Genomic DNA, 23592 nt, shown 5'->3' with positions numbered 1-23592 from the left:
TCAGTACTTAAAGGGGGCTTATAAAAAAGATGGTGGCAAACTTTTTAGCAGGGCCTGTTGCGACAGGACAAGGGGGAATGGCTTTAAACTAAAGGGGGGTGGATTTAGACTAGACATAAGGAAGAAATTTTTTATGCTGCGGGTGGTGAGACACTGGCCCAGGTTGCCCAGAGAGGGGGTGGATGCCCCATCCCTGGAACCATTCCAGGTCAGGTTGGACGGGGCTCTGAGCAACCTGATCTAGTTGAAGATGTCCCTGCCCACGGTAGGGGGTTGGACTAGATGACCTTTAGAGGTCCCCTCCAGCCGAAACTATTCTATGATTCTATGAAAAGGCACTAGAGCTCTCCCGACCCATCTCTGGTATGCTGGGTTTGCTTCCACAGCCCTTTGTGGAAGAGAGGTCACAAAAGGGAGTTGTTGGTAGCACGGAGGGGAAAGTTTGTGAAGGTCCCTGTTGGAAGCTGCAAAACTGTTACGCATTTGACTTTTTTGGATACTGACGGGAAAATCTAACCAGCTGAAAGAAATACAGCATCTTGAATTTTATAAAAATTTGCACCAACCTCCAAATGTAAACAATATGACTGTTACCCCTCTTAAGTTAATAGTCCTGAATATTTTTCTTTCTCTGGAGGTAAGAGATGATGAAAATCCTTTAGAAAAATCTTGCTTGTTGATACAAAGTTGATGTTTACAAGAGAACAGATCAGGTAGGGTGTAACTGAAAACAATTATGTGGTCAAACTGTATTCCCTGAAACATCTTTTAAGGGACTCTTTAACCTTTGCCTGGATACATGCCTGAAAATAGCCCAGGTTGTTCATAATTATAGCTATTTCAAGTCATTTAATGCTACAGCGTAATCTCTTCTGTGAATATTTGGAAGGATGTCTGAATTAATTTGGCTGCAACAGAACTCTGCGCTGGGTGATACACGCTTGTAAGTGATCATAGCAACTACATAAACTGCACAAGCAGACAGGACACGTATGTCCAGGATTTAACCTGGGCGTTCATAGCGAGGGAGATCTGTGCAAATAGGGTTATATTCATGTATCTTGGATTATCATTTTTGTTTGCGATTCCTTCTGAAAATTTAAAGAAGACTTTGGGGGTTGGGTTTTTTGTTTTTCTGACGGTAAGCCTTTTTATTTCTTGTTCTTTAAACCAGTGACAGCTGGCTGTATTGATAGTGATGTGACTGAAACGAAATAGTTTCTCTCTTTAAAGGTATTCTTGCTTAAGCTAGCAGCATGGCCTCTGCCTGTTCCTGCATTTTGCATTAACTTCTTGCTTTCAACTGTAGCACTCAAATTTGTAATTACTCTGGGTTGAAAGCCTTTTATTCTTTTTGCAGATTTCCTCCTTAGACTGAAATAAACCTTCTATTCTGAGCTCAACACTATTCATCTGTTATTAGGCAGCCGCTTCCAACATTCATGTTTCCAGTCTTATCAAGCTTCGTGTCACTCTGTAGTTTGTCAGGTTGCCAGATGTTGCCTGTTCTCTCAAATCTGCCGCATGACTTCGTTTTTCAAATACTTTTCTTTCCCTGTTTCCTTCAGGTACAACTGACAGGTGCTTGCAAAGATGTCTAAAACTAACAAATCAAAATCTGGATCCCGTTCTTCCCGTTCGAGGTCTGGATCAAGATCACGCTCACGGTCCTTCTCCAAATCTCGTTCCCGTTCTCGTTCTGTCTCACGGTCAAGAAAACGCAGACTTAGGTAAGGGCATGCAGGTCTGAAGCCAAAGGGTGTAACTATGTTTTTCTTCTCTGTACTGTTCAGATGGTTTGTCACTTAATTCTTTTCCAGGGAAAGATTTTGATTAGGTTCTAGGACAGGTAGTGTCCTGTGTCTTAGGTTGTTTACTGCCAACCTGTACTGTTTTGAATTGTGACTGTTTCAGCATTGTCAAGATACTTCTTTTGAGCCCTTAATCTGGTCTCTGTAGCATGTTTTTGGTGAACAATAATTTTCCTTTTCTGTGCAGGTCTTTTTCCCCTAACATGCATACTAACAGATACTCTAATGTACCGTTAAATCAGAAGGTGTTTTTGCTAGTATAGCTCATTTTGTCAAGGGTACAGTCCACAGTGGAGTTGTTACAGCCTTTTTAGACTGGGGCCTTAGAGAAGACCTCTGTACTTTGTTTTTCCTCGAAGGTATTAATAGAAGCCCGTGTCAAAATGCATGTGGGTTTTTTCCCATGTTCTTCTGCAGTTCTTAATTGCTGCTGTATATAATGGGATAGCCTATTGTGCTTTTCCCAATGCAAAGTATGCACAATCTCCGAGATCCAGTTTCCTATACTAAAAGTACTCATGGTTAATGATGGTGTTTGAAATTGCCAAAGCAGGACAGAGTGCAAAAAATCATAGCTTTTTATCCTGACCTGAGATTTTGAGATTGGAAATGCTTTTGATCAGACATTTGCTTTACTGCTGTGAGAGAGTTTAAGTGGTGTTCCATAGTCAGAGTGGGGAAGAAGAGTTGGGACGGTCCATAGCAAAACATGCTCCTTTGTTTTGTTAAACATCTTTGGGGTTTTTTTAAGCTTTTAATTTAACTGATCCCAGACTTGAAGAGCCTTTGCGGATGTTACATGCTTTCCTTCTCTTTCTAAAAATGAATTCAAATGAATTTTAATGTCAGTTTAAGATACTGCTGTGAAAGGTGGGGGCAATTTTTGTTGTTGTTTCCCTGCCTCTCCCAATATACAGAAGTCAGTTAACAGAAATGAGAATTCTGGATGGATAAAGTAGATAGTTAATTTCACTGCAGTTAACTTTGAGAAATCATTAAAGTGCGTAATAGTTGTTCTTATCTCCCTGAATTGCTTCTGGTCAGGCCGGTTAAAGGCTCATCTCTTCCCTGGATATCAGGATATCTGTTTTCTCCTTTTCTTTTGGCTAAGCATTTTGTATCTGGCAAAGACATTCCAGTTGGACTGGGTATAATGATGTTCAGCTGCTTTTTCACGAATGTTAAATTAATAACACATATTCTGAAAATTATTAGGCTGTAAACACATGCAACTGTTAACAATTAAAGAGATTTTTAAAATGCAGAGGCTCTAATAAATGTACAGTTGGAGAGAGAAGGACAGGACAAAACTAAATTAGAGGCGGAGACTTGAGTCAGAGTTCTTTGCAGAAGGAAGTGGGAATGCTGGAAGATACGTGGTCATTTGGGAATATCTGCCTAGCTATGAAGGAACTTTGACAGTTGAAAACAAAGGCACCCTGTGCAAACATGATTGTTTCCTCTGTGCTGCTGCCGAATCTACTTGTGCTTTGTAAATAACTCCTTTTTTAAAAAAAGAATCAAAATGGAGGGGGTTAGTACAGGCAAGTCATCTTGTATGGCATTAGGATATTCTCTGAGGTAGGTATCGTGGTATCTTGGCATAAAAGTCCATTATTGTGGGCTTCAGCGTACACCACAAAAATTGTTCTACTCTTCATTTGGTAGGTGTACTGTTCAAAGTTGTATTGCCATGTTGGAGTCTGCCTAATATTTCTTGCTTTCTTTATGACTTTATTTTTCATTTTTACCTATTGTAAAATGGTAGGTGCTTTAGAACTGGAGCAGTGTGTGTTAGCTGGCTAGCTACAGGGGCTGGCAGAGTTGGGAGAATTATTACTTGCGGTGTTTCTTTTGCATAATGTTTACTGTATTTTTCTAAAAAGATTTATTGTTAAAAAATCTCTACCACTTTTGGCGTGAAATTTTCCTGCTGCAAGCCTCTCTCAAATGATAGAACAGATTTTGGAAGCGGTGTACGACAGGTCCCTTGCTGGTAATTGATCACAAATGCAGCAGTTGTCTGAAAATGGGAGCATATGTGTTCTTAGTGCTTTTGACTAGGGCTCGTTGTAGTAGGTTCTTGCCGTCTGCCTCTGTGCTTTTCCTTCTCGTCGTCGTTTGAATGAGGAAGTGTCTCAGATAAGTTGCATAGGTTTTTTGTTTGTTTGAAGTAAAGGATGAAGCATATGTTAAAGTTATCATTAAACTGTTTGCTAGCAATGACTATGGTATGAGTAAACTGTTTCCTGCTAAACTGTAATGTATTTGATAGGTGGAAAAAATAAAAACAGAACAAAAGTTTTTCTCTGAATGGGTGTACACTAATCTTGTAGGAATTCTAACGGCAGCATTGCATTCCCTTACGTTCTGGGGGTTTGGGGTGTGAGTGGAGAGGGGGCAGCAGTGAGCTGTACTTCTTTTACAGACTGGCAACACACGTCTATTGGAGTATGACCAGTGAGAGTTTTAGAGCTGACTGGCTCTAAAGAAGGAACTGTGGGAATGGTTTCAGTGAATATTATTTACTAAAATTCCATTTGGAAAAACCTCTTTTCTATTTAAACTTACTAGTTTGGATGCTTTCTCTGTTTTACTAATGCAAAGTTGCTAAAATCTCAGACTTTCAGCAGAAGTTTGTGTTTTTCCAACAGCTGTGAAATATTTACTGTAAAGCTGGCATTTTATCCTGGGCTACGGTGTGGCTTTCAAACAGTTACACAGCTGCAGCTCCAAAAATTTAGTGCAAGAGACTATTGGAACAATTAGCCCTTAATGTTTTGCCACTTAAATCTGTATTCTTACAGGCTTTGTACTTGTCTTGGATTCAGTTCTGTCCTTTATGAATGTTGGTGCATGGCATGGAGGCGAACAGAGGGACACTGAACAGTGCCATCTCGTGGCGTCAGGCTGGAGAGCAAGTGCATCCCTCTGCTGCCCCACTTGTTTGGAGCTCCAGCTTCTGAATTGTGGCAAGGGGTGCACCTTTTGAAACTTAAAACTATAGAGCAGTGTGCTGCTGGCTCCAGTACTGCTCTTCTCATGTTGAGGTGTAGCAATTTATTTAACCTGCCTGGCAAAGAAGTGGGCTTTCGTCTTGATTATCAGAATTGCAAAAGCACATGAGAGAACTGAGGGACACAACAGGAAGATTTTGGATCTGTTCCAATAATGGTAGCATGAGATGCATAAAGAAATACTTCTTTATGGAGGAGATCTAAGATGAGGTATAACCTTGACCTTGAGTTATAATGGGCTGGAAGTTTGAGATATGTCACTTTTTCTAAAGCTGGATAGCAGCCATGGTTCATCCTAGAAAAATGAAGAGCAACGTGTTCCCATCATGGTCTCTGCAGTGATCCTGAAGTCAAATATTTGTTTGGCAGTATCACAGATACAAGTTATTTCCATGGCAATTTATTGAGGGCAAAGTGTAATACCTCAATTGGATGAGGGTAGACCAAAGAAATTACTTTTAAAAGCTTAGAAATTAATTTTTCAAATTCTTTTTTTATAAGGCTTTGAATAAAAAGTTGTGACAGAAGAATGAACTTTAAAATGTTTGTGTAATTTTTTTCTTTTATCAGTTCTAGGTCCCGTTCAAGATCATATTCTCCATCTCATAACAGAGAAAGGAACCATCCGAGAGTCTATCAGAACCGGGATTTCAGAGGTCATAATAGAGGATACAGGAGACCGTATTATTTTCGTGGCCGAAATCGAGGGTTTTATCCATGGGGCCAGTATAACCGAGGAGGATATGGGAATTACAGGTCAAACTGGCAAAATTATCGCCAAGCGTATAGCCCTCGTAGAGGGAGGTCACGCTCTCGCTCACCCAAGAGAAGGTCTCCTTCACCAAGGTCTAGAAGTCATTCTAGAAATTCTGATAAGTCATCTTCTGATCGGTCAAGGAGGTCTTCCTCTTCCCGGTCTTCCTCAAATCATAGCCGAGTTGAATCTTCCAAGCGTAAATCTGGAAAGGAGAAAAAGTCATCTTCCAAGGATGCCCGGGCATCTCAGGCTGCAGGAGATAATCAAGGTGATGAGTCTAAGGAGCAGCCATTTTCAGGAGCAGTGGCTCAAGATGTCAAGGCATCTGAGGGATCAAAACCATGGCAAGATATGACCTCCTATGGTACAAGTTCAGCGTCAAGAGCTTCTGTGTCTGAACTTAGCCCAAGGGAACGCAGTCCTGCATTAAAAAGCCCACTCCAGTCGGTTGTGGTGAGGCGTCGTTCTCCTCGGCCAAGTCCATTGCAAAAGTCGAGCCCTCCGCTGTCCAACCCATCACAGATGAGCTCTGCTTTACAAAGCAGCAGCACCTCCTTTCAGGCAGGCTCTCATCAGAGTCCGTTTGACCATGGCTCGGCAGGTTTGAGCCCAACAAGGAAGAGCCCTGTGTGCAAAAGTCCAACACCAATCAGTTCGATTTACAGTACATCTCAGAAGGAGGAAACCACAGCTCCTGGAGGAGGAGCCTTCTCAAAAAGGCAAGTGATGCGTTTTGTTGTGCTGCAGTGTTTTTTGACAAGCCAGCTTGCATGTGTAGGCGCCCTCCATGAGCACTGTAAGGGTTCTCGGTGTGCGTGCAGGCTCCAGCTGGAATGAGGCCCCAGTGTGTGCAGGGTGCCATGCTAGCAAGCTGCCAGCTGTTTGGGCCTGGTACTGTCTAGATTACAGAACAAAATACAGACCTAGCCCTGTGTTGTAGGAAGTTGGAGTTAGTTTTCTGACTTGGATAGTTCTAAAGGTTGCGTAGGTTCCCTGCAAAAACGTTCATAGCTCCTGAACACTTGAAGTGAAGATGTGCCCGATGAGATTTTTCTAGCAACCCAACAGTGCACACTGGAAGCTTGCGTTTCTTAAGCTATTTACTTTTCAGTTAAAGACATTTTTTTAGTATTGCATTCTTGAATCGCATTAGGTATTATAAATTAGCAAAATTCAATTAAATCTTACTGCATGTCCTGCTGCAAGCAGCCTAAGGCAGGTGTAGTTGCAGTGCTTGTGCCTGTGTATGTGGGTAGTATGAGAAACTAAAGCACCAAGGTCATCACTAAAATTAAGACATCCTTCCATGCAGAAGGCATCAACCTACCATGTTTCTGTTTGCTTGGTTAGTCCACTGCAGATTCGTATCTGAAGGTGACACTTTGTTTTAAAAGATACGGTAGCATTCACAAGTGCTTTTAAATATTTTCTTTATTATTTTTAAAGTTATTTTGAACTGATTCTATATTAAGGATGTCTGAAACTTAAAAAGAAAAATAAAAAAAACAGCTGTAACTCTTGTTTGGGCTTTCCAAAGCACTGAACTTTGGGCTTTACCACTGTTTCCTCAAAGCTAGGGTTTTGCTTAATGAATGCTTTAAAACATAGTTCTGATGCTTTAAACTAGCTAAATTGTTGTTCTCACTAGAAGTGTTTTGTCTTCTGCCAGCAAAATAAATATTCTCCTCTGTTAACCTCTTTGCTTTTATTTGTATTTACAGTCTGTCATGAAATATTTAGCTTACCTATGAAACTTGCATCCAAAATTTGAAGTAGCTTTTGAGGCTTTTATTTCCAGTGTGTTGTTTAAAGCAGAACAGCCCAGTTTGAAAGTTTTGATGTGTTGTTCTCCTGAACCAGGTTTGTAAGTAAATAAACCGATTGGGTAAGATGTTACTATTTTCCTTAAAATGAATCTGTGGGTAAGCTGTTTTTTATTTGTTCTTAAGCCTCATTTCATCAGTTTTGCATATCCATTTTCTTCTATATTTGCTGAATTTATTGAGAACTAAAAGTCTAAATCCAGGCTGAGTAATCTGCTTTACATTTGAACTATTTTAGGGCCTAGAGACAGCTTTCTGTACGTGCATAGCTTGGTGTTCTCTAAAATTTGACTGCTTTCAACTGAAGTATTAACCTCTTTGATTTTCAGTAAGAGAACTGCTGTAATGTCTGTTTTATGAACAGGTATCTGGAAGAGCAGAAGACTGAGAATGGGAAAGACAAAGAACAGAAAGTAACAAATGTTGAAAAAGAAAAATCTAAAGAAAAAGGGAATTTCTCTGAGTTGGGATCAACAGATGGAAAGGCAAAATCTGACCCCTATGCATCCAAAGCAGACTCCGAGAAGGGATACCGCAGCAGCCAGTCACCCAAGCGCTACAAGTTCCGGGATGACTTTGACAAGCTAAAGGTCCCGGAGTTCCACAAGGAAAGTCATTATGGCAAAGAGGAAACAGATGAGCAGGAAAAGAAAGACAAGGCAAAGGGCCGAAAAGATTCGGAATTTGATGATGAGCCCAAATTTATGTCTAAAGTCGTAGCAACTTCAAGTAAAAGTCAAGAAGAGGATAGGCCAGGAAAATGGGAGGGCGTGGTGTTCTTGCCACCTGGAAAAGAGAAGCAAAGGAAACCCGATGAAATGGAGGAGGAAAGCTATTCTGAAAGATCAAAAAAAGAAGAGAGACCAGCATCCAAGAGAGCTGAACCAGGTCACAGGGGGTTTGTTCCTGAAAAGAATTTTAGAGTGACCACTTACAAATCAAGCCAGGAAAAAAGTTCTTCCCCCCCACCAAGGAAGGCTTCTGAGGTAAAGGAGAAACCAGGCACCAAAGTAGAGGGGCTAGCTCCTGGCAAATCCTCCTTTTCCATTACTCGTGAGGCCCAGGTCAATATTCGAATGGATTCCTTTGATGAAGATCTTGCACGGTAAGTATTTGCTATTTTTTGGGAGGTTAATTGGCCTTTTTTTTTTTCCTGTTTCTCTTCCTGAGATCCTCATATGCTTGCCAAGTGTGAGGAAGGCTAAATAATATTGCATCACAATTTGCATTTTTTTTGGAGAGAGAGTGTAATTTTTTTTCTGGCATTATAATACTTGTGTGACCCTTTTTTTTGTGGTGGGAGGTTAGAGGCGTTACCAGTTTGCAGATGGTGAAAGTATAGCATGAAGGTTAAACAACTTTTCCTAATCTTTTCTACAACTAGATGTAAGATTAGTTCAGAATGTAAATGCTTCTGCATCAGGTTCCATGCTACACCAGGCTCTGGAAAGAGTTAGGTACTCAACAGCTTCTTGCTGCTAGAAGCTCAGTGGTACGGTAAAGTTACAGTGCTGCTTAAATGACATTTGATTCTCTGGAGTGTGTTTAACTACTCTTATTCTCAACATAGCATTACTGAAACTCTAGGAAGCTTTGAGAGCCACTTCAGCATTGCTTCAAGAAATCTTAAGGCAGTAAAAAGTTATTCCAGAAAATACAAAATACATTTGTACAGCAGTAGCCAGTAAGTGTTAATAAGCTCCGTGGGATGTTAGAGGTTAATCTAGAATTTAGGAACAGTAGCAAAAGATCACAGCCAGCTAATGGTGTGAGAATGGGCTTGTGTTTCACGGGATGTCAGTGTTTAATACCTGCACAGCCCTCCAAATACAGAATAACAAGTGACCTGAATTATTACAGTAACCTAGATCAGTGTATTTTAGAGATGTTTAAATAAGCATCCTGCTCATGCTATTGAATGTTCTTAGGTGCCTTCATAATACTACATAAAAAATGTGGTCAGCTTCCAACTTCTGAAACATTAATCATCTTAAACTGCTTCCCTTTACCCTGTTCTTCAATTTCATGTGGTCTGTTCTTTTTCTAGTCCAAGTGGCATATTGGCTCAGGAACGTAAGCTGTGTCGTGACCTTGTGCACAGCAACAAAAAAGAGCAAGAATTTCGTTCGATTTTCCATCATATTCAGTCTGCTCAGTCTCAGCGAAGTCCTTCTGAACTGTTTGCTCAACACATAGTGACTATAGTCCATCATGTAAGAGGTAGGTCAGAAGTCCAAGTATCCTCAGATGAAGGTTCACTCCTCCCTTGCCCAGATAAGTGGGTTTCATGCACTCTAGTTACTGCAGAAAGAGTTGTTTTCCAGCAGTAAATAGAATTATATAGATGAGAATAGATGAGATACAGCAGCCATAGATGAGAATAGCAGCCCGATCGTGAGTCGTCTTTATTTACATGAATGACCTTTCTTCTGGAAAGGTAGAAGAGGCATTCTTGTTTTTACCTGAGCAATATTCAGATAGACTATGGCTTAGAATTTGTGTATTCTAGTGAATTTGTGACTCACTTGAATAAATTGTTAATTTCAAGATTGAAACTGAAATTTGTCAGCAGCATTAGAGCGAGCTCATCACCAGTGTGCTTCACGAGTCCTGCATCTGAATTTGACTAAGCTGTAGGACTGATGTGCTTTGTCTTTTTTACAAAAACTGTATTAATATTTTGGCATTGTTTACTCAAACCCCCAACAGAGCATCACTTTGGGTCTTCAGTAATGACACTGAATGAACGCTTTACCAAATATCTAAAGAAAGGAATGGAACAAGATGCAGCTAAAAACAAGAAGAGCCCTGAAATCCACAGGTTGGTGCCATTAGACACTGTCTAACATTTCAGGGGTATTTCAGATTTCCTTCTCTTAAACTCTGGAATAATTCTGGAATAATTCAAGTATATAACTAGCTTCAGCAAAAAAAAAGGAAAAATATGGGGAGTTTTAAGTACCTTTGGAAATATTTGCCTGCTTTAAATGACATTTGATCTAAAAACTTCAGATTCTTCTTACGAGCAAGATTATATGTGTGTACTTTCTTTACTTTTAGGAGGATAGATATATCTCCCAGTACTTTTAGAAAACATGGATTCTCTCAAGAGGAAACGAAAAGTTCCAGAGATCCTGGCTTCAAGGTGAACTGTTATTCTGATTAGTTTAATTCAACAAAATGAGTGCATTGGGCATGAACTTAACAGTGATGTTTTTGTTTAAATTACTCTCTACTTAAGTTTGTGTTTTTCTTTTAAGGATGGGCATAATTCTAAAAATGAACTACAAAGGGTTAATTTTTATTAAAAATGTATCAACAACCTTTGTGAAGTGGTTAGACTATGGTAAATGACCCCAAAGTCAATTGAGGTGAGCTTGAGAAAAAAGAGAGGATTTTTGGAACAAGTGCCCATGATGAGAGAAGAGACTTTTTGTGATATTTTTCTGCTTGTAAGTATTATTAAATCAATTGTATACATGCAATATTTCCAACCATGTTTTCAAAAAGACATGCATGTCAAAAAGAGGAAAGTAAAACTAAATACTTATCTAAACCAAATACACTATTAAGCAGACTATAAATTTTGTTCTAACAACTTACTGTACCATTTCTGTTGATTGCTGTTACTTTAACATTCAGCACTTGTTTTAGTAGATCCAGACCATTTCGAATTTAGTGTATTAGCTTTTCTGAGTAGATGAATGTTAAGCCATTGCACTCACTGTAAACAATCGTAAAAATGGCTTAACGTAAAATGTTTGGGATTTTAACCTTTGTTTGTTCACCTTCATACATATTTACGTTGAACAGATTTTAAACAGTCCTGCTGAAACCTTACTTGTTTCATATTTGTTTTCAATTTTTTCCAAACACACTTGTGGCTTGACATGGACGATGGTGAGATGGATTTGATGGGCCTGAACTCTGAGCATCAGCTTGGCAGAGTGTATTATAAACGTGGTTTCCAAACAGCTCGCCAGCCTTCCGTGAAACAGACGTGCCCTCACAAACCCAAATAGGTGTTTGCTGTACCACATAAGGGAGCTGCTGCTGATTTTGTCACTTATCTGTCATCCATCGTGTTGGGAGCAGTTTTATTCTCAGAGTAGAAATTAAAGCTCTTTGCCTGGGGAAAGTAGAAGAGCAAAATACCAAAACAAAACGCCTGCTCTCACTCCTGCGTTATTTGACATATTTATTTAAACAAAAAAGTGTTTAGAAACTCATGTAAGTAAAAAATTTAATAGCTAGAGAATTACTAATCCTTTTGTATTTAATTCAAGACGATTAATATGATGTATGTTGCATATCAAGTCATACAGTTCCCAAGATCAGTATTGTGTAAATAAAGTAGCAATCGCTGAGCACAGCCATGGAGGCTGTATGTTGTTGCTAGCAACATCGTGTACAGGCTTCCCGCAGACGTACTGCTACTCAGTTAAATGTTTGTCAGAACCACAGCCACTGTCAATTTGCTGCTCCTGTATGTGCAGTCAGCAGAATCTCATCCAGGTACCACTGGTCTTAAAGTATACGCAGGTAACACAACTTCTCATTTTCCAAAGAAACTATCTTAATCCATTATATAAGCAGAAATTTAAACAGAACTCAAAGCAAGCATTACCAGACTTTGTTAAATTAACAATGTAAAAAAAAAAAAAAAAAAGCTAGTTGTTGAGTGTTTTTCATACAGCTGGTTGGTTTTTGCTTTGTGAAACACCAGGGGTAGCTTGCATTAGTAGACTTGCTAGGATTATGTGAAGAAACGCATACAAGAGGTCTGTGGTGACTTCTTGGCATCTTTCACATGGTGCCTTCCAGTCGAGGGGGAAGGAGTGCTATAGGTGACGTCTGCCACAGAGTAAATCTTCTTGACAGACATATTAGTGGATACATATCAGTGGGATGTTGGCATTCTCCCAGATGCACTTCATTGCTGCATTTCAGTGGCCTCCATCTCTTACCACTTTGATCAGTAATCGCTATCTTGGGTATCTCCAAGCAGCGAACAGCTTTTGCTTCTGCCAAAGTACTGTTTCCAGACCTGGTGATTAAAATTCCTTCCAGGCTGCTAGATGATGTCTGTCAGCAGGATAGCAAGCATGCTGCTGTTCAGTGACAAACGTCCACGGGCTGTTAGACATTTTTGACATGCTGTAGTTCTGATACATAATCAGTTGGACTGGATTTCCAAGTTGTTCTCATCTCTCACTGGCTGTGGTGTACAATAAGCGTCAGCTTCTGTGTTTCTCCCTCCCCTATTACCAGGCTATTCTAATGCTGTTTAAAAGAGGAGAATAAAAGTTAAAAAGCAGTGATCTTAAAAAGCAGTAGGAAAATTGAAGTCTGACAAATAAAAACTTATTTTAACAGTGCATTATTTTACATCTTAAAATGGATTATTGATTAGTATTCAGATAAACTCCTGTTCTCCAGAAGTCTGTGCAGTCAATAGCAAAGTAATGGTGCTGAACTAGTGCACTGTAAACCTTTGTATTAAACTCTACCCTCTTCCCTGCGTTTGTAGGCTGAAGGGAAATATAAGGACGACCCTGTTGACCTGCGCCTTGATATTGAACGCCGTAAAAAACATAAGGAAAGAGATCTTAAACGCGATAAATCCAGAGAATCGGTGGACTCAAGAGATTCAAGTCACTCAAGGGAAAGATCAACTGAGAAAACGGAGAAAAGTCACAAAGGCTCAAAGAAAAAGTATGTAGAAAACCTAATAGACATTTCCTTCTGCCTTTCATACTTCTGCTATTAAGGTTGGAGATGACATCGTGTACATACAGTTGTACACCTTTTGACACAAACTCCTCCAGTGGCGTGAATTATTCCTCTGCATGTCTTCTTGATATCGTTATATCTATCTGAAACACTAAGTAATTGTTAAGGGTAAATGAGAAGGCTCCGTGTGTCAGAATGGGTGAGTCACTTTTCCTTCCTGTTCCCGTTGTGTTGTAGAGAACAGCCATGTTTAAATGACTTCGCTTTAATGTTAATTTAATCCTTTTCTATTAGATTAATTTCCTGTTTTACTAGAACTCTGTAGATGCATGCTTATTTCATAGTAGATGGTACAAACACCTTAGAAAGAAGCAACAAGTTCTTTCTGGAGAAGACTTGGGACCTGTGTTAGAGCTGCATGTTGTAGCTGATCCTGAGCTCTTACTATGGCTTTTCCTTTTCGTAGTAGGAAAAGGAGAGCGTTGCATTGATAGGGGAGTGATAAAGAAATGGTTCTGTAGCAAACGAGTCACGACTGAGTTATTAACCTTGTTGGTGTCCCCCTCACCTCCGTTTCCTATCACTGAAACAGGAAACACCGAAGGGTACGCGAGAGATCCAGGTCCAGTTCGTCATCTTCGCGGTCCTCTCATTCAGTCAAAGCAGAGGAGTATCCTGAGGAGACTGAGGAGAGGGAGGAAAGCACCACAGGCTTTGACAAGTCCCGACTTGGGACTAAAGAATTCACTGGTCCAAATGAGAGAGGAAGAGCTAGAGGGACCTTTGTAAGTGTTCTCCAACCCCCTGCCCCAAGTATCAATTCTCAAAGCAGTCAAAAAGCGGCCGTTGTGTATTGCTCTTTCACAGTTAAAGCAAACCATAAAGGAGGAACCACAAAGACATTGTCTGGTTGTGGATGATGAGCCAGAATATGATCGCTCCAGGTCTGGAGCACAAAGCAGGGTGCTAAGGATGTAGTCTGGGCAGTTGAGCTCAAGATGTATGGAGCAGAATCAAGCCTGGAAGCTTTTGTGCATTAGTAATTGCTGAGCAACCCCGATGGGCAGCATGATGTGCATCAGTCAGTTTGGGTTAGGCTACCAAAGTGACTCATCTGGTCATAACCACGCTTATTGTTTGCAATTCTTATGCCTTAGCTACGTAGACGTCTTACGTGCAGTGCATATTGTATCTATCAGATGCTTTCTCTTGGATGCTCTGGAAATGCCTCTACATGATCTTAAACAGCTTTATAGAAACTGTGATGCACTGTGTGATCAGATGAGCTAGAAAACCCTAAAATGTACTCTTATTTTCATGGTAGGTTAAAGGTGTTCTTGGATGGTTAGAGAAGTGATGTTGTATCTCTTGGTAGCCCTGGAAGCTGTCTGGGGGTGGGAGGGCACTGCCACCGCAACCATTTTACTTTTCTTCCATGTTTTGCTGTTGCAGCAGTTCAGAGCAAGAGGGAGAGGATGGGGCAGAGGCAACTTTTCAGGCAACAATAACAGCAACAGCGGTGGCAACAACGACTTCCAGAAGCGAAGCAGAGATGAGGAGTGGGATCCAGAGTACACACCTAAGAGCAAGAAGTACTACTTGGTATGTGTCTGAAGTACTGAAACATGTATATACACTCCAGGTATATCTGGCCTTAAATGCTTTAGGGGTGAAAGCGCCAGCTGTCATTAAACTATCTAATCCACCAGCTCAGGGCTTCATGTGACACTTCTTCACGAGAAGCTTCTGGCTCACAGCTAAAGAGAACTTGTTCCTGTTCATTGTAGAGTGGTTTGCCGTTAAGTGAAATCCTAAAGGCCAGTTAAAGAGCACATGTTTCACAGTATTGTGGGAAATGCAGCTTAAATCTGCTAGTCTGTGGTGCAGATGGCCTGCATTTCTTGGTTCTTCTATCCCCATAAAGCGTCCAGCTTCCTGGATGGGTTAGTACTGTTCCTTTTTATTTCTGGTGATAGCAGTCTGCCATACTAACAGGCATTGATCTGGGAGAATCCTGTCTGACTGTGTTCTTTCAAAAAGGGGCAGTTATAAACAGACACTCGTTTTTTCTCTTCCTGATTTGGGGTACTTGAGATCTCTAATCTTCTCATTAAATAATGCAGTATTTCAGTCTTGTACCTCAAACAAGAAAGCCTTGATTTTATTACTGCATTTTTCTCTGGTCTTGTTGAAGGCAGAATTGTAATTTTTGGGGGTATCTGGTCTCTACACTGCACTTAAAGTACAGAAATGGATCATTTTGAGCCCAGAGACGTGGTCCGTGTCAGCTTGTACCAATTGCATCTGCCTTAGCTCACACAAAACATTCCTGAAAGCGGCACGTGTTATTAAACTCCCTGAGTACCCAGCAATAAGGACCGAAGCTGCCGAAGCAGTTTGATTGGCAAGAAAGTAAAGGGGAAATGTGTAGAACACCTAAATCATGGAGTTGCAGAGCCAGCAATGGTACTCCAGGCCTAGACACCCGTCCCCTGCCCACCCCTAGATAGTCTATAGAGACCTTCCTGTCAGCAAGGACAGGTTGCCAAGCACAAAGAGCCTGTGTAGCGATTGTGCATTCTTGCCTGCATCTGCTGTTTTTCTTCCCCAAAACAAGCCAGCATTTCTCTTTAGATGGCAGTAGTCGCTGTGGCATAAACACGGCAATCCGGTTCGTGCTGCAGGGTTGCGTATCGCAAGCCAGAGTTTTTCTGCTCTTACACTGAGTAGTCAGTCTGCTTCAACTGATGTCATTGGCTTCCTCCTGTGCAGCACGATGACCGGGAGGGCGAAGGTGCGGACAAGTGGGTGAACAGAGGCCGTGGTCGGGGTGCTTTCCCCCGAGGAAGAGGTCGCTTCATGTTCCGAAAGTCAAGCACCAGCCCCAAGTGGGCTCATGACAAATTCAGCGGAGAAGAAGGAGAAATTGAAGATGACGAAAGCGGAACAGAAAACAGAGAGGAGAAGGACACCTTACAGACGACGGCTGAATAGCCGCAGTGTCTGCGTGTTTCCGAGAGCCCTGGCGGGAGGGAAGGGGTTCGGCACAGTGCTAGTGCTGGAGATTGTCAGGGCGATCCTGAAGTGCTGAGCAGAGCCCCGGAGAGGAGCTCTGAAACAATCCCGAAGTTAACTGCATTTCCAGAGTTAGCCTCCCTAAGTGTGGACTAGAACTGATAAATCATTTATGCTTGGATCCACTCGTGGAGTATATCTTCCCAAAGACTTACCTTCTGGACTGAATAAGGTCAAGTACTGGGTGAGATCCTAGATTTTTCTCTCGTCTGTGACCTTATTGAATGGTCGGTTATTTTTTTGGTAACAGGCTTTGAAGACAATGTGGATTTCGGTTTGTGCCCATCTTAACCCAGTAGTCTTGACATTTTTGTTTCTCTTTTATAATTTGAAATAGTAAAGGTCGGGATTAACTCGCCAGTTCAAATTTTTCTCCCCTATTGTGTATTCAGTTTTTTTAAATTCATACTCTACTTATTTAGGCCTTTACGTATATAGTAACATCAATTAAATGATAATTTTGGAAACTATTTTTGGTTCTTATAAATAAGAAAACAATGAAGCATGTGAATAAACATCTAAATGTTAACTCGTTGGGACCAAACTGCTATGATTTTTTTTAAACATTTTTTTATGTAACAGTTGAGTTTAGGGCCTTTTAAAAATGATTGTTTTCCTTTTATGTTGAAAGTTAACAAAATTAGCATGGTTTAAAAAAAAAAAAAAAAATTACACCCTACTTTTCACCACTCTTTGTGAAAGTTAACAAAATTAGCATGGTTTAAAAAAAAAAAAAAATTACACCCTACTTTTCACCACTCTTTGTGTACACTGTTAGGCCTGGTGTGTGCTGGAGTCCCAAACTGCTTGTAGGCATTTTGTGTATCCTCTTCGCGGCTGGTTGTGAACTTGAGTGCTCTTTCCAAGGTAACATAGTTTTCTAAGAAACTTCAGAATTCTACTAGGTTAAAAATATAAAAGGAGATGAGAATTTTTCAATATTTTTTATTAATCTTTTTATAAAAACAAAAGGCAAATCCCTCCTGTGCTGGTTAAGGACAGCTGTTATGATGTATTTCTTTTTATCTTCTACTTAAAAATATTCTGAAGGAGTTTGCAAATAGTTCCCTGGCTGAGTCAGTGAGCCTTCGTAGCAGGAGAGGCATGTCCATGCACCGACGCTCAGTGTGCACGTGCTGTAAAGACACCGCTCTCCCTCTCCTCTCCATCTCTGCCTTCCCTTCCCCAGGATTGCTGTGCTGTTTCTCCACACACACCAACTAGAGTTTGGTTTGTTTTGACTTGAACAGTTCCTGTTTAGCAAAGCCCTGAAGTTTGTTTATGCAAATAAAATACAATAAAATAAGTAGTAGGTGTAACTCTGCTTTGTTTTGTGTTCTGAGTTGGGGGCTCCTGTCGCCACACACTTGCCTTCTGAATTAACTGGTGAGGCCAGAAGAACTAAATGCCCGTGGCCAGCCCCAGGGCAGAGCTGCAGAAGAGTTGCTGGGAAGGGAGGCTTTAAAACGCGGTGGCCCTGGAAGAGAAATTGGACCAGGCGGCAGTTGTGGAAGAGGAAGCTCAACCCCCTGCCTGCGGGGCTGCCCCCACTGCTAAAAAGCAGCAGTTGCAAGCAGTTACTCTCCTGGTGCAACGCACAAGAGGTTCCTGTTTTCTATGGCTCTTCAGGTGGGGAGTGCTGCACTTGGAAGCAAGTAGAAAAAGTGCCATCGCAACACCAGGGCGTGCAGGAGCAGAGCCCCGAGTTCCCCCTCCGGGAGCGGGGCAGGGGCAGGCACTGCAAGGGTGGCGTTTTCAAGAGTCATGTTACTGCAGATGCGAGAGCCAGGCAGCACGTGGGAATTTGTTTTACCATTAGCCTGACATGCTCTCTAAGTTAGTTGCTAAAAGCAACTGCTGGTTTTTAAGTGGTTAATAGACCTTTTAACCCCTTTGTGTTAGTAGTAAGGGGTGGGGGATGACAGCTGCAGGCCACGTTTCCCAGCCCTTCCGCCAGTAGGGATCGTGTCACCTGTGAACACGAAGAACGGCTCCATCCGTGCTCTAAACCCAAACTCCTCGCTGAAGATACGGCCCCAGGCAGCCTGTTTTTACGCCAGCAGTAAACCCCAGTGCTTGTCAGGTGCAGCCGAGTAAGCTGGACATTGCATTTACTGGTGCCAGGCAGTAAATGCTGTTCCATTGCTGCCACCTCAAAGGAAGATTGCTCCTTGCTCTGACATCTACGGGGGGGGGATGCTGGGTGTGCAGCCTTCGTGGTGAATTTATGTGTCTGCCAGCACTGCAGAGACGCATTCCTGGCTGGTGTTGGTTAATGGTGTTGGCTAATAGCAGTTGAGACAGTAATGTGGGTTAACGGTTCATGTTTTCTTTCGCACTTGAATTTGAGCCCTTGAGACAAAGGGCGCCCAGTGTTCCCGGCTCCTCAGCCTGAACAGCCAAACGCAGGGGAGAGCACGCTTCCTGCTCCCCAACGGAAACCTGCACCCCCCCCTCAGCCTCCTCTGCCCGGTGCTGATCCTCAGGCCCCCTCCCTGCTCTGTGGTTCAGTATTGCCGAGTCAAACGCCCTTGGTCTAAAGGAATATTCATGCGGCCAGCCTGGACCAAGCGCTGGCCAGGACCAGCCGGGGAGCCCCAGGGTCACTAATGACCCCTCCGGCTGCCGCGCTCTGCGGAGAGACTTCAGAGGCACAGCCACACCAGCCCTGTGTGCTTGCGGTTTGTGGGTTTTGACCCCTCTGTGGTTTAGGTTTCACTTCCCTCTCTACACCAAAGGTGACAGATGCGCAGCTGGGTGCGACTCCTGCCTTAGTGCTTCGCTCCCTGGATCGGCAGCCTGCGCCGGCCCTGCAGCCGTGCCTGTGTCGGTCGATTTGGGCTGCTGCCTGCACGTGCAGCTCAGGTAGGGACGCGCCGTGCGGGCAGGGCCAAGACCTCAGAGCTGCCGCTGGGCATGGCCATGCTGTGGGGCTGCCTCTGGGTGCTGTCGTTCGGGCAGGGGGGCTTGGGGCTGCTCCTGTACCCGTGGGAGCTTGGGGTCTCTCCTCTCCCCTCGCCTCGCCTTGCAGCGAGGCACCTCCCTGGCTGGCAGGAGCGGTCGCAGAGCCATGAATCCCCTCCACGCTCTGCAGTGGTAGCTGGAGTTGGCTGCTTCTGCTAAATCCACCATTTAACAGCAATAGCCCAAGCCACCCCCCAGCTTTTCCGAGCTGCCACAAGCACACGCGCCTTCCCCAGCTGGCAGCTGCCGAGCTCACCGGGCAGCAGCAGTGAGAGGGTTGGGACAAATTCCCTCTGGATCCAGGCAGCGATGCCAGGGGAGGTGGTGAATCACCTGTAGTGAAGGTGTGAGCGTTCAGAGGGTGTGAGTCAGCATCTGGGCAGGAGAGAGGCCACAGTGGTGTCTGTGCATCGGGTGGGATCACCCCAGAGGAGACCAAGCACACGCAGGGCGAGCAGGTGCCCCTTTTTTCCCCATAACACTGCAGCTGCAGCCTCGGGTCTCCTCAGATGCCAGCGCCAGGCAGCGGCAGCACCGGCAGCCCTGACCGCCTGGCTCCTGCACGTTACCGCTACCGCATGAACTCCCCTCAGCTGGCAGGTGCCCAGGGGGGGCTGGGGGGGTGCTGGTCCCGCCATGTCTGAGCTCACCCTGCCGTCGTCCCAGACAGCCCAGCCCAGGCGGTTCCTGTGTGGCTGCTTGCGGGGATTTGGCTGTACCAAAGCCTGCTGGCAGCCTCCGGCACAGCCGTGAGGTGCCGATGGAGGAGGGCAGCCCCGTGGGTTTGCCCCCAGCTCCCGGTCCCTTCCTCTCCCCCAGCCCTCTCTTTCCATGCAGCAGTTTTGTGACTTCCTCCGCTCCGGCTGCCCTGCAGCAGCCCCAGCCCCGGCCTCCCGCAGCCCGGGCCCTTGTCACTGAGCCACCCTGCTGCCTTGGGTCCCCAGGCCCACCACCTGCCTTGGGCTCGTCCCATGTGGTGGTGGCTGGGGGCGAGCTGGGGCTGGGGTGTGCCAGGGCTGGGTGCAGGCGCAGGGCGGCCTGTAAGGGAGCTGGCCTGGTCCCGGCGGTGCAGGGCTCCCTGCGCTGGTTGTGCCACGAGCGGGGCCATCATGTGTGTCCCTGCGATGAAGCTCTGGGGCAGCAATACCATGGTGGGACCGGGCTATGCTGTGGGGCCGGCGGCTGCAGGCACAGCTCCCCATGGGCACCCAGAGCTGCGGACTGGCACAGCCGGGCCCCGGAGCTGCGCTCCCCGCCGGTGTTCGGGGTTTGACCGCGGCAGGGAATCCTCTCCCCGCTCTCGCAGGTGCCCGCCCCAACAGCGAGGCTGACACCGCACTGAAGCAGATGTCCAAGCCCTTCCCAGTGCCGGAGGAGAAGGTGGGGGGGGGGGCGGAGCTCCATGCCGGGGCAGTTTGGGGCTCAGGGGACATGGGGCTCTGCAAGCCAGCGGGTGCTGCCTGGGCTGGTCCCTGGCTTGGAGCCAGGACTCTCGTGCCCCAGCGGGTCTCCTCTCCCACAGGCAGAGCCGCAGCTGGTGGCGCAGCACCGGGCACCCGTCCTGCCACCAGAGCTGGGTGAGTCACCCGGTTCCCATGCCATGGGCCGGGGCCGTGCCCTGGGGGGGGGCTCGCTTGGGGTGCTGGGGGGACCTGGGGAGGAGCCAGACCCTGCGAGCCCCGTCCTGCCCTTCCCACGCAGACCAGGAGCCGCAGCTCTGCCGGGCCCTGTTCGACTATGCCCCAGAGCTGCCAGACGAGCTGCCGCTGCGGCGGGGAGATGTCATCCGGGTCCTCAGCAAGGTGAGGGGGTGCAGGGACAGGGGCGGCCCCGAGGCTGGTCCCTGGTGCTGACACCTGCCCTGCCTACAGCAGACGGAGGTCGAGGGCTGGTGGGACGGGCAGTGCCGGCACCAGAGAGGGCTCTTCCCCAACAACTTCGTGGAGCTCCTGCCGGTGCTGGTATCCACGGTGAGTGAGGGCTGTGCTGGAACTGACCTGCCCATGCTGCTCCAGGGCTCATGCGGCCAGACCCTGCACCCTGGCGGGCTCCGCAAGGCCAAAGTCTGGCATCTGCGGGGCTGAGCCATGCCAACGGTCCCTGCCTGCGGTCCCAGCATCGTCACCCAACCCCGCTCTCCCGCAGCTGAGGCCAGTGATGCCATCCCGGGATGCAGAGTCCGGTGAGTCTGGCTGTGGCGGCCATCCGGCCCTGGGGGCCTCGGTGTCCTGTCAGGACGGCCAGGCAGCCCCACGGCTGGGTGCGAGGTGGGTTGGGGCAGCTGGGGGGCTGGCCATGCTGGGAGGCAGGAGAAGCCCTATGGGGCGTGGGGACACGGCATGGACCGGCACCGAGGTGTGCTCTGCTTCGACTTCCTTCCCAGCACGGAGCCCATTTCCTCCTGCGTCACATGCATGGTGTGGGGCCGTGGCAGCCGGGGGAGCCTGGCACGGCACCGCGCAGCACGGCCTCGTGTGCAGTCCCGCGACAGCAGGTAGGATGGAGTGGCCATGGCTCTGGGGGTCCTGCACCTGGGGACTGTCCTGGTGGCAGCAACTGCATGGGGCCACACTGCTCCTGGGCTGTGCTGGTGCTCCAGAACCTGCGGGAGCTGCCGAGGAGGAGCAGGGGCTGGTGGGATGCCGGGCAGCCCCAGGCACCACCGACTCCACGCCGCTCGGAGCGATGGAGCCCCAGAGCCTGGAGGGCAGCTCCCTGCACCCTCAGGGCTGGGCCCCCTCGTCCCCGTCCTTGTCCCTGCGGCCCTCATGGCTGTGGCCATCTCTTTGGGTGGATAAAACCCACAGGCATTCTTGGTGCCTGCAAGGCTGCCACAGTGAGGACAGTGCTGGTAGCAGCAGGGACCAAGTGGCATCAGGGCTGCCGGCCCACCATGGGAACATGGTGGCCTGCCACAGGGACAGTGTGGCCCACCACAGGGACAGCGTGGCCCACCACAGGGACAGGGTGTCCCACCATGAGGACAGGGTGTCCATGGGCACATGCCTGTGGCCTGGTGCCCCATATCCTGCTCTGCTGGGGGGGCCCGTCCCGGTGGGACCCTGGGGCTCGGTGGCAGAGGGATGCTGCTGCACCGTAGGCAGCGGCGGGACGGCATCCTGCCCGCGCCGCAGTGCCGGCGCTCTGGGGGAGGTTTGCAGCTGCCTGTTCTGCCGCATGCAGAGGAAGCGCCGACCGCAGCCGGGCCGGGTGCAGGGATGGGTGCAGGGTTTGGGTGCAGGGCTGGCTGGAGGGGCGGCTGCCCCTGAATCAGCAGACAGGGCCCTGGGCACACGGTGCCGGGGGCGGTGGGGCAGAGCTGCCATGGGGCTGGTCGGGTCCCACCGAGCATTGCTGCCAGCCATGGCAGATGCGGGAGATGGTGCTGGTGGGAACCATGGGCCCAGCAGTGCCGTGGGGCGACATCTCCTACCAGTCCTGCCTGTGGGCGCCTCCTCCCAGCACCCCCCCTGTCCCCACACACAACCCCGAGCCCTGGGATGATCCTTGGAGACCGTGTCCTAGCAGGGTGGGGGGGCTGCCCTGCCCAGCCAAAGGGTCCCTGGGAGAGGGGCCATAATGAGGGTCCTTCCCCCTGTGCCTGACGAGCCCCTTTGCTCCCCGGCAGCCTGTAAGACAGCAAAGGACAAGGCGGGCAAGGAGGGGGAGCACCCAGGTGAGTCCCTGGGCTGGGGGCCGGTGGAGGAGGGAGGGACGGGGATGGGGACCTGCCCGGGACAGGACTTCCATGCCCGGGGTGGGTTCCCAGTGCCGGGGCATGGCCGCAGCTGGGGCTCCCCAGCGGGAAGCGCTTCCTGCCCCGCTCTCGCCCAGCCTTGCAGCGCTGCTGTGCTGGTCCCAGCCCCAGCCCTGCGTCCTCTCCCCAGAGCTCCTGGCACCAGTGAGGATGGAGCCGGCCAAGCTCCCCCCCAGCAAGAGGATGGCTCCTGCTCCCCCCGTCCCTGCCAAGGCCAAACCAGGACCCACGCTGGCGAGCAAGTAAGACACACATGGCCGTGCCGGGGCATCTGGGGGCCGCCACGATGCCCCCAGAGCCGGGGTCGTGCTGATGTCCATGCTTGGTCTCCGGAGCGGGGCTGGTGTCTCCCCTGGGAGGGCTGAGCATGGCCCGGCTGTGCCGCTTTACTGCCTCTGCCGTCCCCAGGCCCGGCACCCCCCAGCCCTGCGCCTCGGCTGACGTGGAGTGGGGCAGAGCCAGCGACCCAGGTAGGCGCTGGGTGCTGGCACCGGGCACTGCAGCCATCGCGGGGCCATGCCCTGTGCCAGCGCCGGGTGCTGACACCCTCCCTTTGGCAGATGCTGAGGGCTTCAATGCGGTGCCGGTCACCACGGCCAAGCTGAGCCATCCCACTGCTGCACGCCCCCGGGTGCCGGGCCAGCGGCCGCCCAGC

At 47.1% G+C, this 23592-nt stretch overlaps 1 protein-coding gene across 7 annotated transcripts in view; it reads left to right on the top strand.

Moving 5' to 3' along the window:
• The window catches only part of THRAP3 (thyroid hormone receptor associated protein 3), a 32293-nt gene extending 15554 nt beyond the window's left edge, over positions 1-16739 (top strand). For 5 of the 7 annotated variants that reach the window (XM_009284732.2, XM_009284734.2, XM_019473542.1 and 2 more), the window contains 10 exons: positions 1569-1730; positions 5399-6304; positions 7773-8513; positions 9456-9628; positions 10118-10229; positions 10469-10553; positions 12939-13123; positions 13734-13926; positions 14594-14743; positions 15914-16145. In XM_009284732.2, the coding sequence (XP_009283007.1) occupies positions 1594-1730; positions 5399-6304; positions 7773-8513; positions 9456-9628; positions 10118-10229; positions 10469-10553; positions 12939-13123; positions 13734-13926; positions 14594-14743; positions 15914-16135 (2904 nt within the window). In that variant the 5' untranslated portion in view covers positions 1569-1593 and the 3' untranslated portion in view covers positions 16136-16145. Of the gene's footprint in view, positions 1-1568; positions 1731-5398; positions 6305-7772; positions 8514-9455; positions 9629-10117; positions 10230-10468; positions 10554-12938; positions 13124-13733; positions 13927-14593; positions 14744-15913 lie in introns of all 7 variants that reach the window. The other 2 variants (XM_019473543.1, XM_009284733.2) reach the window with 2 other exon arrangements.
• The last annotated feature ends 6853 nt before the right edge of the window (positions 16740-23592 follow it).

This window comes from Aptenodytes forsteri, unplaced genomic scaffold (genome assembly GCF_000699145.1).
Source record: "Aptenodytes forsteri isolate BGI_AS27 unplaced genomic scaffold, ASM69914v1 Scaffold7, whole genome shotgun sequence".
NCBI classification, from domain to species: Eukaryota; Metazoa; Chordata; class Aves; order Sphenisciformes; family Spheniscidae; genus Aptenodytes; species Aptenodytes forsteri.
The sequence above is the reverse complement of the archived record's forward strand: the minus strand, read 5'-3'. Positions and strand labels throughout refer to the sequence as shown.